At 40.2% G+C, this 15,645-nt stretch overlaps 1 protein-coding gene across 11 annotated transcripts in view; it reads left to right on the forward strand.

The window, feature by feature from the left end:
* KIF16B (kinesin family member 16B) overlaps positions 1-15,645 on the forward strand; it is a 223,787-nt gene that overhangs the window by 141,356 nt on the left and 66,786 nt on the right. For 4 of the 11 annotated variants that reach the window (XM_008173537.4, XM_008173534.4, XM_065589752.1 and 1 more), the window contains 4 exons: positions 1,215-1,373; positions 2,223-2,328; positions 3,307-3,357; positions 4,222-6,507. In XM_008173537.4, the coding sequence (XP_008171759.2) occupies positions 1,215-1,373; positions 2,223-2,328; positions 3,307-3,357; positions 4,222-6,435 (2,530 nt within the window). In that variant the 3' untranslated portion in view covers positions 6,436-6,507. Of the gene's footprint in view, positions 1-1,214; positions 1,374-2,222; positions 2,329-3,306; positions 3,358-4,221; positions 6,508-15,645 lie in introns of those variants that run through there. The other 7 variants (XM_008173558.4, XM_008173554.4, XM_042847069.2 and 4 more) reach the window with 2 other exon arrangements.

The following is a 15,645-nucleotide window of genomic DNA, read 5'->3' on the forward strand; positions in this document are numbered from 1 at the left end:
TTGTGGCCCACAATCAGATTACCCTCATGGGCCACATGTGGCCCGTGGGCCCAAGGTTGCCCACCACTGGTGTAGAGCAAACTCAGTACTGTACATTTGAGGATATATGTTGAAAACTGTGAACCTATAAAATAATTTATATCTGCAAAGATCAGAATTTGTATAATTTCCCTTTCATTCACAGTGATTGATCTTTTTCATTTTTTAGTTACAGGTTGTTTTAAAAAAAAAAAAAAAAAAAAAAGCTACCTTAGAGACAAAAGTTGTACAATAAGCAGGGAAGGCTACACAACCAATCCATGGGCATATACAAGCTAATTTAGTCTAAACTACAATACATCTGAAAGATGCAGATTACTTAGTTGAATTAAAATTTATTATACAAAAACAATAAATATGCTAGGAAGTGTTTTTATTTGTAATACTTGATGTCTAAAGTATTTTCAGAGAAAAACACTCAGCCAGAATGTGAGCGATTTATGTGCATACATCAGCTTTTGTGACATATGAAATATATTTGAGAATGTGAGGAAACTTGTGTTTGGGGAAAATGATCTATTAGTCATTCAAAATAAATTCTAGCTCTGTATGGTGTTTTAAAAGGGTACATTTTCACATTACAATATACCTGAACAAATAATGGGATTTACATAAATTATTGTGCAATTTTTAGGGTGTTTTTGTAAATAGACTCTGTGTCATGTTGTTAGATTTTCTTCATTTCTGACTCTAGTATTGTCTTTTGAGTTCAACCAATTTTTCCAGACTAGCAGCAGAATAATTGAAATCATTGATGGAGTTCTAAAATGAGGTAAGGTTTTTCAAGTGGTTCTAATAGGCCAAGTCTTATGAATCAATCTAACTTTAATGAGCTAGCAGAGACATTAGTTGCACTGAAAGTTACAGATGTTGATTTATTGAGCTAAAATGCTTCTATTCTAGTCTGGTTTTCAGATAAGTGTATACGTCACTATCTAAATATGCATTAATAAAAGAACATTTATTAGTATTTCTGTGACTACAGACATAGAGACCATAGGGGGTAAGATCTTGATTTAATTATACCACCACCTAGTTATCTCCAGTCTTATCTGTATGCAAATATTCTTGGGAATCAGTGTGTTGTAAGTAGGGAACTTAAAACACTGCAGATGGACATATTTCTTATTTTGAACAACATAGATTTTGAAATATATTTTAAAATCTACTTCTAGACTGGACCAGGAAATTCAACAGCTGAAGCAGAAGATATATGAAGGTGATGGTGTACAAAAAGGGTATCATGGAACAGTAGAGGAGAGACTCTCTCTCACCAATTCCCCTACCAGCCCTACAAAGTCACAGTCCCATTTTATTCCACTGGTTGATGACAGGTACATATATTGATTTTAATGACTTAATATGATTTTAAACAATAGTGTTAAAGTATCACTGAAACATTCCAAACTCTGCATAAGTGTTTTCACGATTGGGTTTTTATTTAGTAAATTATCAAAATGGTCCTTTAATTGCAATCTAGATAGAAACATGCTTTGCCTTTACTACTTTGAAATGTTTTTTATGATCAGTAGGCTTCTCTGAGATATATGCTGTATTAGAAGAGTACCTGAAAAAACTTTAGGCTTATATTTATTTTAAATTGTTCCTAAATGTAATTGTTTAGATTTGCTTAAATGTCTGCATGACTTACACCTTTGCATACTAAAAGTGACAAAGTAAATAAAATTATATTAAGGGAAGCAGCATAGCAAAACACTAAGCAAATTAATTCCATTATTTTCTCTTTCATTTCATTTTACACTTATGCATATAATAATTAGTATAGACTTTTGAAACTTTCACTGTGTCTGCAGGCCAAAATATTGTTAGTCTGCTTATTTATAGTGTGTGTGTTGGCAAAGTCATGAAAGGAAACTGTTAGGTTAAAAAAAAAACGTAAAATACAAAGGCAGCATGTAAATAGAGAGAGACATTTATTAGATGCTTAACCAAGGGTCCACTAATTGTCAGTTATTAATTCTTTTGCCTTTTTAAGTTAAAGAAAAACTGGTGAAAAAAATCATAACTTTTTGGGGGCCAATAAAGTCTGTCCACAATGTTCTTATATTTAAAATTTATACAATGCTTAAGATGAATAAACTATTCAAAGAACGCTTTAAAATACCCATATTGATTGTCTTTAGAATAATTTTTTTATTGTACGTCTGTTTATTTTTTAAAAGAATTAATGCATTAATTGAAGAAGAAGTGCAAAGGCGTCTTCAGAATATTCACCACACATCTGAAAATAACAGTATGGGCCTGTCTCAGTCTACAGAAATTCTAAAGGTGAGCAGAGGCTGCTAGGAAACATCACTTTTTTAAAGATACCTTCAAAATCATTGGTTTAATTCCTTTATCCACATTCCTCATGTTTTCTCTGGATTAATGTAATTTTAGTTTATCAAATAATATAAAAACAGTGGCTGTATTTTATTTGTGAAGAGCAGAACAAACACGGTTCCAAATTATTTTTGAGGAATTTAGTTTTATATCCTGACATTAAATCGTCTAAAGGTTGAAATACTTTGGTTTCAAACAGTAGTAGATCAAAGCATACTATGGAACTTGTACATAGCAGCGGGGTGTACACAGCTACTTAATGCGCAGCATGCTAATGTGCTGTAGAATCTCACACACACACACACACACACACACACACACACACACACACACACACACACACACAGAAGCTTGCCATATGCTAAATCACTGACAGTCACTAATTACAATCAAGCAGTAAAATCCCAGCTCCATCGAAGTCAATGGGAGTTTCGCCATTGACTTCAATGGGGCTGGGATTTCACCCAAGATTTCCATGTTGTCCTGCATTGCGGTTATTTTCAGTGAACTGCATCTTAATCTAAGTTTCTTCTCAGACATGTAGTGCTTAATGAAGATATTCTCTAAATGGCACCAAAGCTTTTAACTTTTCCAAATTAATATGAAGAGTTTTTTTACTCCCTCTGCCTTTTATTATGCTTCTGTTGATGACGACATAAAGTTCCATCAAAATGAATACTGAATATTTTTAATAATACATGCTTAAAAATGAACAAGCCATTCTTGTTAAAATTCCCTTTTTCCTAATTGGAAAACGGAATAGTTTAATTCAGCTGTAAGGCAGTATCTTAGCAAACACCAGTAGAAGACGATGCATATTTTTGGCAGTTAAGTTGATTACTTTAGATCTGTATTGCTATAAATAGTTCATCTTTTATAACAAGGAAACTTTTTTTTAATCACATGTACCTTTTTGGTTCTTAGGATAGTGAAATGCTTCATAATGGTACTGTTCAGCGCAAGTTGAAGTATGAGGTAGGTTATAATTCGTCAGAATGAAATAGTTGTCTTAAATTATGGCATGCTCAGTAATTAAATTTCTTAATGTTTAGCTGCATAATTAGAATTTCAAATTTACAGTAAGATTAATAGCTAATAGAGAAGTCAAGCTATTTTTCAGGCAAAAAAATAAATGGAATCTTGCATGTTGGGTACAGTTCTTGCTTTATTTAAATAGCATATTTTTGTGGTGAAGGATTTTTTTTTCATAATTCTTTATTTTGAACAGTATCCCTTTCCTAGATCTATAGGACAAAAACAATTTATGATCAGGAACAAAATTATTATTTCTAATCAAAGTACACTTTAACATGTCTGATTCCCAATTGTCTCACTACTGTCAGAGCCTTCAGAATACTAGCAGTACTACAGTGCAAATATTTGTGAACATGTCCTGAAGATTTAATGTTAGATAATCTGAAAGTATTTTACCACTAAGTGTTGTAGGACTATAATGTTTTATTTGGCAATATCACGTTTTTTCCCCTAGTTCTTTCCTCATTTTTCTTATCCTGGTTAAGATCTTGACATTTTTTAAAAGCATATAGAAAATTAGTTATCCTATGAACATTCTGATTCTTTTGAGGAAACCAAATACAGAACTAGACAAAGTGAAATGGATACTGTACACACACACACACACACACACAAATGATGGGTGTGGGGTAAAGCCATAAAGATTGTTCCTGAATCAGACCTCAATCAGTCTACTTGGATTTGGTTTCACAGTTTTTGATTACTTGTAAATGAATGCACAAACCTAATTAAAATTAAACCTGAATTCAAGACATTTTCAAAGCAGAAGGTGCTTCCATTTCCCTATTTTGACTTTTTAAACAGAAAAGACGACCTTGGCAGCTACATTACAGCCTCCCTTATGACTTTAAAGATGATGATATTGGCTCTAACTTGGCTGGAGAAGATACAACCATAGCAGACCTCAAAAGACACACCAAATGTCCAGAGATGTGGAGCTTATTTTCTATTCCTGAACAAATCTGTTACCTCTCTCCATTACAAAAGGGAGTTGAGAATGAAAAGAACCAGTCGGAACTGCATTATTTTGATTGCCTATATGATACTGAATGTGAACTGAATCACCCTAAAAATACTAACATTTTTAATGGGGAGAAAATTCATTATAAAAATGTTACATTCACTTCTCCACATAATCATGATATGGGCAATGTGGAGCATTCGCAATATAAAATGGTGAATCTCAATAATTCTGAATATGCAAAAATTACTTCTCAGGATGGGGACACCACAACGACTGAATTTGATTGTTCCCATTCACAACATCTCTCTAGCTCAGAACCTTTAGCCTGTGGGAATGAGCAGGTTAGATTTAGCAGCACATCTTGCTTAATTCTCCCTCAGTCCGGTATACTTTCTGAAATAGCACCCAAAGAGAACAATCCACATAACACAGTGTATTGCACTATTCCAGACCAATCTCCTATTTCTCAGCAGCCAGTTGAAGAAGACCTGGATATTAGCAAAATCATCTCCCCAAAATCAGAAGCGTCATGTTCAGATGTGAGAACAGAACAGAGCTATGGCTTGGGCTATCTTTTCAGCAAGCTCTCTTGTCTTTACAAAGACACTAGTAGTAGTTTGCTCAATAGTGCTCAAATTATTAAACAAATAAAGGAGCTGGGCAATCTGTGTGATAGAAGTGAGAGATGTGCACAAGTGGCATCGTTGCTGAAAAAATTGCCATTTGTAAAAATATTACAGGTAAATGTGCCTTTCAAATCGGATATGAAGAAGGCCACGCCTCACTCCATTAATGAGGACAACGCGCATATTGATAGCAGCGTTCAGTCAGAACACAATATTCTCTGTTGGCAGGAGGTTAAGTGTGTATCCTCAAAAATCTCAAGCATGCATGCACGAGATTCTTCTGAAGGATCTATGTATTGGTATGGAAATGAAGAAATGAAAACGAGTTTAGTGTTAAGGCAAAACCTTGTGCATTTTCCAGATGAGTTACTGAAACTTCAAGTCTGTTCTCTTGAAAGACTATTGGAGTATGTGATTTGTGCCTTACCACAAGTTTGTGCCAGTATGGATCAATTAAAAGGTGTATATTGGCTTGCTGTTGGCAATTGCAAGACACCTGATCCAGAGCCGGCTTGTTTGCTTTTGTTCAGCTCCGTTTTGTATGCTGTTGTTTTATCAGTCAACCAAGAAGACCACTGTCAGGATTCCTTGGCAATTTTTCATGTTCTTCCAATCACCATGATAAGAGAAATTGAAGTTGGTTTTGCTGGACAGAGTGTTAGACTTGTATGCTGTACTGAAGATAGCTTACTCACAATATTTACCTATAACAAAGACTTCACGCAGAGAATATGCCATGATATACTGAGTATTTTGATTACGACATCAGATGATGATGCTTGTTTAAATCACCAGCTTCTGAAAGGTGATTTGTTGCAGCTGTCACTTCACTGGACATCAGAAGTCACTGACTTAGTTTTTGCAAGTGGAGTACGGTTGTCCTGCAAATTCCAGAGTGCCTTAGCTGACTTGGTGTACTTAGTTCATGAAAACATGGAAACTAATAAACCCCCTTTAGGAGATGTTCATGTATTGCTCTATACCACAGTGAAGATAGAAGACCATTTTAAACAAATGACCTACAGATCACTGGTTCTTACAACTACTCATATAGGACTCATGAAGGAAGATAGGGTTTTCTACCCTGTTCCTAGTTTTTTGTACACTTTACCTCAGCGGTCCCAGTTTGACAAAATTCAGTTATACTGTTTGAATGAACTCCGATGTGTGGTGGTCCCAGACAAAGAGAATTTAACAAGAATTCAGCTTGTTTTTTCTAAAATGAGCAAGGTTGGATCTGATTCAGGGATTGGTTTTCCTAAACCCCATACAAAAGAAACAAATACTCAGCTGACACTTATTCCATCATTTTTTCAAGACAATTTAAATTTTCCATTGGAAATCTGGAAAATAACGTTCAGTTCAAATGAAGAAGCCATTTGGCTAATTATGTATTTGTCTAGGCATAGAAATCCAGATACATTTTAGATACAACAAAAGTAGACAGGCTAATGGATATTGATACACTTTTTTATCACTGCTGTTAGACAGTAAGCAAAAGAGTAAATTTAGGACCTTTCTTTAAGTATTGTAGAGAATACCACAGGGTACATACTAGGGCTGTCAAGTGATTAATTTTTTTAATTGCGATAAGAAAAAAAATCACGATTAATCACACGATTAAAAAAAATCGCTGAAGCATGAAGGGGCATACGAGTGAAAAATTCTCCTAAGTTATATCTGGCACATAAATACCTTGCAATGCCAGCTACAAAAGTACCATGCAAATGCCTGTTCTCACTTTCAGGTGACATTGTTAATAAAAAGGAGGCATTCTCAGAAATGCTCCCAGTTCCAAGCACAGGGCCAGGTAGGCAGGCAGAGCTTCAGAGTCTCAATGCGTGGATGAGACAATGGTGTAGAGAGGAGGGGTTTAGATTCATTAGGAACTGGGGAAACTTTTAGGATGGGGGGAGCCTATACAGGAGAGATGGGCTCCACCTAAACCAGAGTGGAACCAGACTGCTGGCACTAAACATTAAAAAGATTGTAGAGCAGTTTTTAAACTAGGAGATGGGGGAAAGCCGACTGCTGCAGAGGAGCATGTGGATTGGACAGAGACTTCTCTTAGAGGAGAGTCTATTGATAGAGATTCTCTAGGTTATAGTCAGGAACAGAGGATGGAAGAGGATAATGTAAGGGCCATATCAGACGGGAGACATTCACATAAAGAATCTGACACATCAGAAAAGGACAGACAAATAAACAGTGACAAGTTTGTAAAGTGCTTATACACAAATGCTAGAAGTCTAAATAATAAGATGGGTGAACTAGAATGCCTTGTGATAAAGGAGGATATTGATATAATAGGCATCACAGAAACCTGGTGGACTGAGGACAATCAATGGGACACAATCATTCCTGGGTACAAAATATATTGGAAGGACAGAACAGGTCGTGCGGGGGGCGGGGGGGGAAGGGGGGAGTGGCACTATATGTGAAAGAAAATGTAGAATCAAATGAAGTAAAAATCTTAAGTGAATCCACGTGTTCCGTAGAATCTCTATGGATAGTAATTTCATGCTCTAATAAGAATATAACATTAGGGATCTATTATCGACCACCTGACCAGGACAGTGATGATGAAATGCTAAGGGAAATTAGAGAGGCTATCAAAATTAAGAACTCAGTAATAGTGGGGGATTTCAGTTATCCCCTTATTGACTGGGAACATGTCACCTCAGGATGAAATGCAGAGACAAAATTTCTCAATACTTTAAATGACTGCTTCTTGGAGCAGCTGGTACGGGAACCCACAAGGGGAGAGGCAACTCTAGATTTAGTCCTGAGTGGAGCGCAGGAGCTGGTCCAAGAGGTAATAATAACAGGACCGCTTGGAAATAGTGACCATACTATAATAACATTTAACATCCCTGTGGTGGGAAGAACATCTCAACAGCCCAACACTGTGGCATTTAGTTTCAAAAAGGGAACTGTGCAAAAATGAGGGGGTTAAACAGAAATTAAAAGGTACAGTGACTAAAGTGAAATCCCTGCAAGCTGCATGGGTGCTTTTTAAAGACACCATAATAGAGGCCCAACTTCAATGTATACCCCAAATTAAGAAACACGGTAAAAAAGCTAAAAAAGAGCCACCGTGGCTTAACAACCATGTAAAAGAATCAGTAAGAGATAAAAATACTTCCTTTAAAAAGTGGAAGTCAAATCCTAGTGAGGTAAATAGAAAGAAGCATAAACACTGCCAAATTAAGTGTAAAAATGGTAATAAGAAAAACCAAAAAGGAGTTTGAAGAACTGCTAGCCAAAAACGCCAAAGGTAATAACAAAATGTTTTTTAAGTACATCAGAAGCAAGTACATCAGAAGCCTGCTAAACAACCAGTGGGGCCCCTTGATGATAGAGATAGGAAAGGAGCGCTTAAAGACAATAAAGTCATTGCGGAGAAACTAAATGAATTCTTTGCTTCAGTCTTCACGGCTGAGGATGTTAGGGAGATTCCCAAACCTGAGCCAGCTTTTGTAGGTGATGTATCTGAGGAACTGTCACAGATTGAAGTGTCACGAGAGGAGGTTTTGGAATTAATTGATAAACTTAACAGTAACAAGTCACCGGGACCAGATGGCATTCACCCAAGAGTTCTGAAAGAACTCAAATGTGAAATTGCGGAACTATTAACTAGGGTTTGTAACCTGTCCTTTAAATGGGCTGGAAGATAGCTAATGTAACTCCAATATTTAAAGAGTGCTGTAGAGTTGATCCCAGATATTAAAGACCGGTAAGTCTAACGTCGGTACCAGGCAAATTAGTTGAAACAATAGTAAAGAATAAAATTCCCAGACACATAGAAGAACATTAATTGTTGGGCAAAAGTCAACATGGTTTCTGTAAAGGGAAATCATGTCTTACTAATAGAGTTCTTTGAAGGGGTCAACAAACATGTGGACAAGGGGGATCCAGTGGACATAGTGTACTTAGATTTCCAGAAAGCCTTTGACAAGGTCCCTCACCAAAGGCTCTTACGTAAATTAGGTTGTCATGGGATAAAAGGGAAGGTCCTTTCATGGATTGAGAACTGGTTAAAAGACAGGGAACAAAGGGATGGAATTAATGGTAAATTCTCAGAATGGAGAGGGGTAACTAGTGGTGTTCCCCAAGGGTCAGTCCTAGGACCAATCCTATTCAACTTATTCATAAATGATCTGGAGAAAGGGGTAAAAAGTGAGGTGGCAAAGTTTGCAGATGATACTAAACTGCTCAAGATAGTTAAGACCAAAGCAGACTGTGAAGAACTTCAAAAAGATCTCACAAAACTCAGTGATTGGGCAACAAAATGGCAAATGAAATTTAATGTGGATAAATGTAAAGTAATGCACATTGGAAAAAATAACCCCAACTATACATACAATATGATGGGGGCTAATTTAGCTACAACAAATCAGAAAAAAGATCTTGGAGTCATCGTGGATAGTTCTCTGAAGATGTCCACGCAGTGTGCAGAGGCGGTCAAAAAAGCAAACAGGATGTTAGGAATCATTAAAAAGGGGATAGAGAATAAGATGGAGAATATATTATTGCCCTTATATAAATCGATGGTACACCCACATTTTTAATACTGCATACAGATGTGGTCTCCTCATCTCAAAAAAGATATACTGGCACTAGAAAAGGTTCAGAGAAGGGCAACTAAAATGATTAGGGGTTTGGAGAGGGTCCCATATGAGGAGAGATTAAAGAGGCTAGGACTTTTCAGCTTGGAAAAGAGGAGCCTAGGGGGGATATGATAGATGTATATAAAATTATGAGTGATGTGGAGAAAGTAGATAAGGAAAAGTTATTTACTTATTCCTATAATAGAAGAACTAGGGGTCACCAAATGAAATTAATAGGCAGCAGGTTTAAAACAAATAAAAGGAAGTTCTTCTTCACACAGCGCGCAGTCAACTTGTGGAACTCCTTACCTGAGGAGGTTGTGAAGGCTAGGACTATCACAGCGTTTAAAAGAGAACTGGATAAATTCGTGGAGGTTAAGTCCATTAATGGCTATTAGCCAGGATGGGTAAGGAATGGTGTTCCTAAACTCTGTTTGTCAGAGGATGGAGATGGATGGCAGGAGAGAGATCACTTGATCATTACCTGCTAGGTTCACTCCCTCTGGGGCACCTGGCATTGGCCACTGTCGGTAGACAGGATACTGGGCCAGATGGACCTTTGGTCTGACCCAGTACGGCCATTCTTATGTTCTTATGAGGCAGCAGATCTCCCGTAAATGTAAACAAATTTGTTTGTCTTAGCGATTGGGTGAACAAGAAGTAGGACTGAGTGGACTTGTAGGCTCTAAAGTTTTACATTGTTTTGTTTTTGAGTGCAGTTATCACAAAAAAAAATCTACATTTGTAAGTTACACTTTCACGATAAAAAGATTGCACTACGGTACTTGTATGAGGTAAATTGAAAAATACTATTTCTTTTATCATTTTTACAGTGCAAATATTTGTAATAAAAAATAATATAAAGTGAGCACTACACTTTGTGATCTGTGTTGTAATAGAAATAAATATGTTTTCTACGTTTTCAAAACATTCAAAATATTTAATAAATTTCAATGTGTATTCTGCTGTTTAACTGTGTGATTAATCATGATTAATTTTTTTGAGATAATTGCGTGAGTTAGCTCCAATTAATCAACAGTCCTAGTATGTACCCATCTTCTCTTCATCCCATACTAGTTTCTTTTTTGCTTTGTATGGGTCTGTGTAGTATATTGAGCCCACAGCTTCATGAAAAGGCAAATAAATTTAAAATGTACATGTTTGATATGGTGAATGGTTCAGAATCTATACACAAGCAACCACTCTCTGCTCTTACTAGTACTATATTCATCCTTCTTTTCCGTGCTGCTGATTTTTACCCCTGCCATCTCTTAACTTAGCTTCACCAGAAAGCTCCAGTTAGTGTCTTCCTCACTCTTGCAACCTGAATGGCGCCCTCCTTCAGAGGACGCTTAACTACTTAAATGAGTATCTCTTGCCTCCTGATTCATCCACTTGGTAGTGGTGATTGGTTGAATCTCAGGATTCATGTTTGTCGTATCCATTAGCTTTACTCTATTATTGTACATGGGTTAGAGTGAATTTAACCCCATAGGATGTTTATTATCTCCTCGTAACCCTATGGATGTTGTGTGTGTGCATGTATACACAGTTTCTAAAAATCATTACGTTGGCAGTCTGGAGATTGCCTGCTGACCCTCTAAGGCTTTCATTTCTGGCTCGTTTCTTAAAGGGAGACAATTTAAATGTCAAAATCATTGGGTGCTAACATTCGGCTCATTAATTTTAATAACACTTGGTTTTTACTTCATAAAACCCTATCTTAAAATATTGCAAGGCCTCTTCTAATGTTTTCTCCTTTTAAGGTGCAGAAGCTCCATAAATTCTTCTTTGAATAGATGCAGACATGTATTCAAGTAAGTATGTGCGCACCGCATCTGCTGGAGCCAGAGACTTTTTCTTAGCAGTACCGGAGGGGGGAGGGGGGTTACGGGGAGTCATGCCTGTAGCCCGTCCCTTGGCTACATGAGGCAGCACCACCCTGACCCCCCTCAGTTCCTTCTGACCACCTGTCAGCTTGAGTCAGAGCTCTATGTGGTGGTGATTTCACCACCTTGTAATTCATCCTCATAGCCTAGTTTTAGTGTACATAGTTTATTAGTTTAGTTAAGTGTTAGAGTAAAAGTTAGACTATAGAATAGTGGTAGAGGTAGTGCTCCCCAGTGATGCCCTCGTTGGAGTTCAAGCAGTGCCCTTTGTGTGGAGTGGCGATTTCCAACAGTGACGCCCACACAAGATGCTTGGTCTGCCTTAGGCGAAGCCCACCTTAAAGAGCGCTGTTTGATCTGTAGATCGTTCAAAAAGAGGACTCAGATGGCAGGGGAACTTTGCCTCAAGCAGCACCTGCTTAAAAAGACCATGAGGCCTGGCCTGGTACTGAGGCCTCCTCAGGCCGCAGATCACCCTTCAGCTCAGAAAGTGCTTCTGCCTCCCGTTCTGGGGCAGGGGCCACTCCAGAGAGGTGCAGGAGTCATTCTCCATCGTTGATGTCAAAAAAGAGGGCTCATAAGACCAATCATGAGCGTTCCAGGTCCCAGGGTGACTCTTCTGCCTCCCCTAAGAATAGTGCGTACTGTCATGGGACCGGCTCCGACACATGGGATGGTGTGAGAGCCTCTGACCCTCCCTTGGTACAGGGTAGGGAGGGTGAACATCCCTTACCATTGACTTCAGTTCTGGTCTCCGGGCATCCGTGGAATCCGATACCAATGGGAATGATGCCGGCATCGACAGTGTCTGTGCTGTCGTCATACCTGGCTACAGTGGACCTACTCTGCCTTTCAATCCTGTCTACGCAGCTGGTCCAAGACTTCATGAGGCTGGCACCCTCAATGGCATCCCAATTGGAGCATGCCACTGAACTCTTGGGCCCTTCGGCACCACGCCAAAAAAGCACCCCTCCCCGGGGTTGGTAGGGACATGGTACTGGAGACAGTACAAGGTTCTTCAATACCAAGCCCTTCCTTAGCACTGATGCAATTGACGCTGCAGATGGTTCCATGGAGGTTGTTGTTGCCCCCAACATCGAGGCACTCCGGTACCAGTGTTTGCACCGAGACCGACCATGCCTGTGACACCAAAATTTTTCCAGTGGTGTCAACTGCGATCAGGAGCGATGATTCCAACCTCTTTCTGGATCCTGGATGAGTCGGATCACCTATTGGCTCCATCTGGAGTCACTCCCCCCATGTCTTCAAGGCCCCCAGACTCCTCTGTTTCAGAGTCGGGATCTTTTGTCCTCCTGCTCCCACTTCAGCGGAGGAGGTCTGAAGGTTACCAGTAGATCAATACGGCTGCCAGGGTTGGCATGTGCCCTGAGGCTGGGATGGAGGCCCCCAGCTCAGCATCATGATGAATTTCAGGCATTTGTCACTGTGCGCTGCTTGGTGGCTAAAATGTCTCTGCAATCTGCCCTTGATGTGGCAGACACTTTGGCCAGGTGATGGTCTCAGTGATTACTATGAGGAGGGCTTCCTGGCTCTAGAACTCTGGGATCATGCTGGATATCCAGCAAATGATTGATGACCTGCCTTTCAATGGCTGAACCTTGTGTTTGGACAAGGCCTAGATGGTCTGCGCCACCTCCCTTGGTGCCTGCTAAGTGCCCATTTTGACTTGTTGGTTCAGAGCACTGTTCCAGTTGTTCTTCCTCCCTTGTTGTCCCCCTGTTCCTTTTGGGACAGACTGACCCACTTTTACAATGCCTGGGTCTCAATAACCTCAGACCTTTGGGTCCCTAGACCCTGTCAAATCAGATTCCTTTCCATGCCCCTCACACTTCCCTGTTCCTCTTCAGGGACCCCTCTCATGAGACATTGCTCTTTGAGCAGATCAGCTCTCTGCTAATGTTGGAAGCAGCGGAGGAGGTTCCACAAGAACAATGGGGTCCTGGGTTCTACTCCTGGTGTTTACTGATACCAAAATCCAAGGGCAGGATGTAGTCCATCCTCGACCTCTGTGGACTCAAAAAATTAATCATATATGTGAGGTTGCTCATGGTCACTCTATCAGCTGTTCTCCCTGCTTTGTCTCAGAATGGCTGATTCACCCCTCTGGACCTTCAAGACTCTTACTTTCATATGGCCATCCTACCAAGTCACAGGAAGTTTCTTTGCTTCGTGGTAAGAGATCACCACTTTAACTATGTCATTCTCTTATTTGGCTTCTCTTCTGCCCGCCCAAGTCTTCACCGAATACATGGCAGTGGTTGTTGCGTACCGCAAGAGGGAAGGGAAGCCATATCTTCCCCTAGTTCGATGACTGGTTGCTGAACGGAGCTTCAGAGAAGAGGTTCTTGCCCACATCGACACTATGCTACGTTTACTTGACCATTTGGGACTCATTCTAAACACCATGAAGTCGACTTTGGTTCCCACTCAGCAAATAGAGTTTGTTGGGGCCCTGTTAGATTCCATGAGATCGAGAGTGTTCCTTCTGACCGACTGCTTCCAGGCGATTCGACAGCTGTGTCTCAGTCTGCAATCACAGCCCTCCATAACAGCCTGTTGGGCTGTTTGCACATATCTGCTTGCACCCCGGTGGTCCAACTTTCCAGGTTGTAGCTTTGCCCTCTTCAGATGTGGCTCAGGATGGTTTACTGCCCTGCCCTGCATTCTCTGGACAGGTTGAGTCACCTTTCTCCATTAGCCCTGGAACTCCTGTGCTGGTAAGAGTCCCCACTCAATGTGTGCCATGGGGTCCCCTTTGTTTGGCCCTCTCCAGCCAAGTCAGTGGTTATCAAGGCATCCCTTCTGGGTTGAGGGTCACATCTGGACCTGTTGAGGGTGCAGAGCCTCTGGTCGGAACAGAAAACATTGCTCCACATCAGTGTGCTGTAGTTTTGGGCCATCCACAAGGCATGTCATGCCTTCTGGGACTGCATCAGGCATTCAGTGGTTCACATACTCACCAACAATGCCACTCCAATGTACTATGTGTACAGACGAAGAGGAGCCCACTCCAGATCACTTTGTCTTGAGGCGATAAACATGTGGCAGTTCAGCATTGATGACGACGTCATCCCAATAGCTGTCCACTTACCAGGGATCTAGAACCACCTCGCAGATCATCTCAACAGGTTTTTCTCCCTGACCCACCAACGGTCTCTGAAGGTGGGTCCTTCAGATAGTTTTCACAACATGGGGCATCCCCATGATCTATCTTGTCATAATGAGGGAAAACAGGAAGTGTCACCTATTCTGCTCTTGGGAGGAGCTCAGCCTGGGCTCCCTCTGACACTTTCCATTGCAGCTGGCAGTTAACTCTTTTGTACACATTCCTTCCTATCCTGATCATTCCTCAGGTCATCACCAAGCTCAAGGCAGATCAAGCCAGGCTCATCCAGATTGCCCCAGAATGGCCAAAGCAGTGCTTGTTGTTGGACCTCCTCGCTCTGTCAGTTCAGCCTCCCATGACTCTTCCTCGGGGTCGTCCATACATGCATTTAGGGAACCTTATGTGATCACTGCTTCTTCCAGAGCAGATGCTAATGTTGGAAGAGCAGTCCTGCAATCCTTACTCAGGTAGACTCTCTGAGCTCCGGATGGGGTTACTGCTCACTAGTCATCTACTTGGAATACGTCTGCATCTACTCAAAGAAGAAGAAATGGTTACTTACTGTAACTTCGAGATGTGCTGCAGATGTGTATTCCATGACCCACCCGCCATCCCCTCTGCATCAGAGACTTCCCCTGGACTTTTAGTGCAAAGGAACTGAGGGGAGTTGGGGCAGCGCTGCCTTATATAGCTTGGGGAGGGGCAACAGGCATGAAGCGCGAGCACTGCCCCACAGGTACTGCTAGGCAAGTCTCTGGCTCCAGCGCACCCGGCATGCACACACTTACTTGGAATACCCATCTGCATCACATCTCGCAGAACCACAGTTCCACTATCAGGAACTACATTCATTTACTCATTCTACTGTCTGTCCATATGTTGTTTTTTCTATAGGAAAAGAATAAATTATAATCTTATAAAGTAAACAAAGGAATCTACATGATCCTTTAGTGAGCCAGTTGTTACTTAAACATGATTCATCATAGGCACTTACATTTCACAAGTGTTGTAA

Source organism: Chrysemys picta, chromosome 3, assembly GCF_011386835.1.
Source record: "Chrysemys picta bellii isolate R12L10 chromosome 3, ASM1138683v2, whole genome shotgun sequence".
Classification (NCBI taxonomy): Eukaryota; Metazoa; Chordata; order Testudines; family Emydidae; genus Chrysemys; species Chrysemys picta.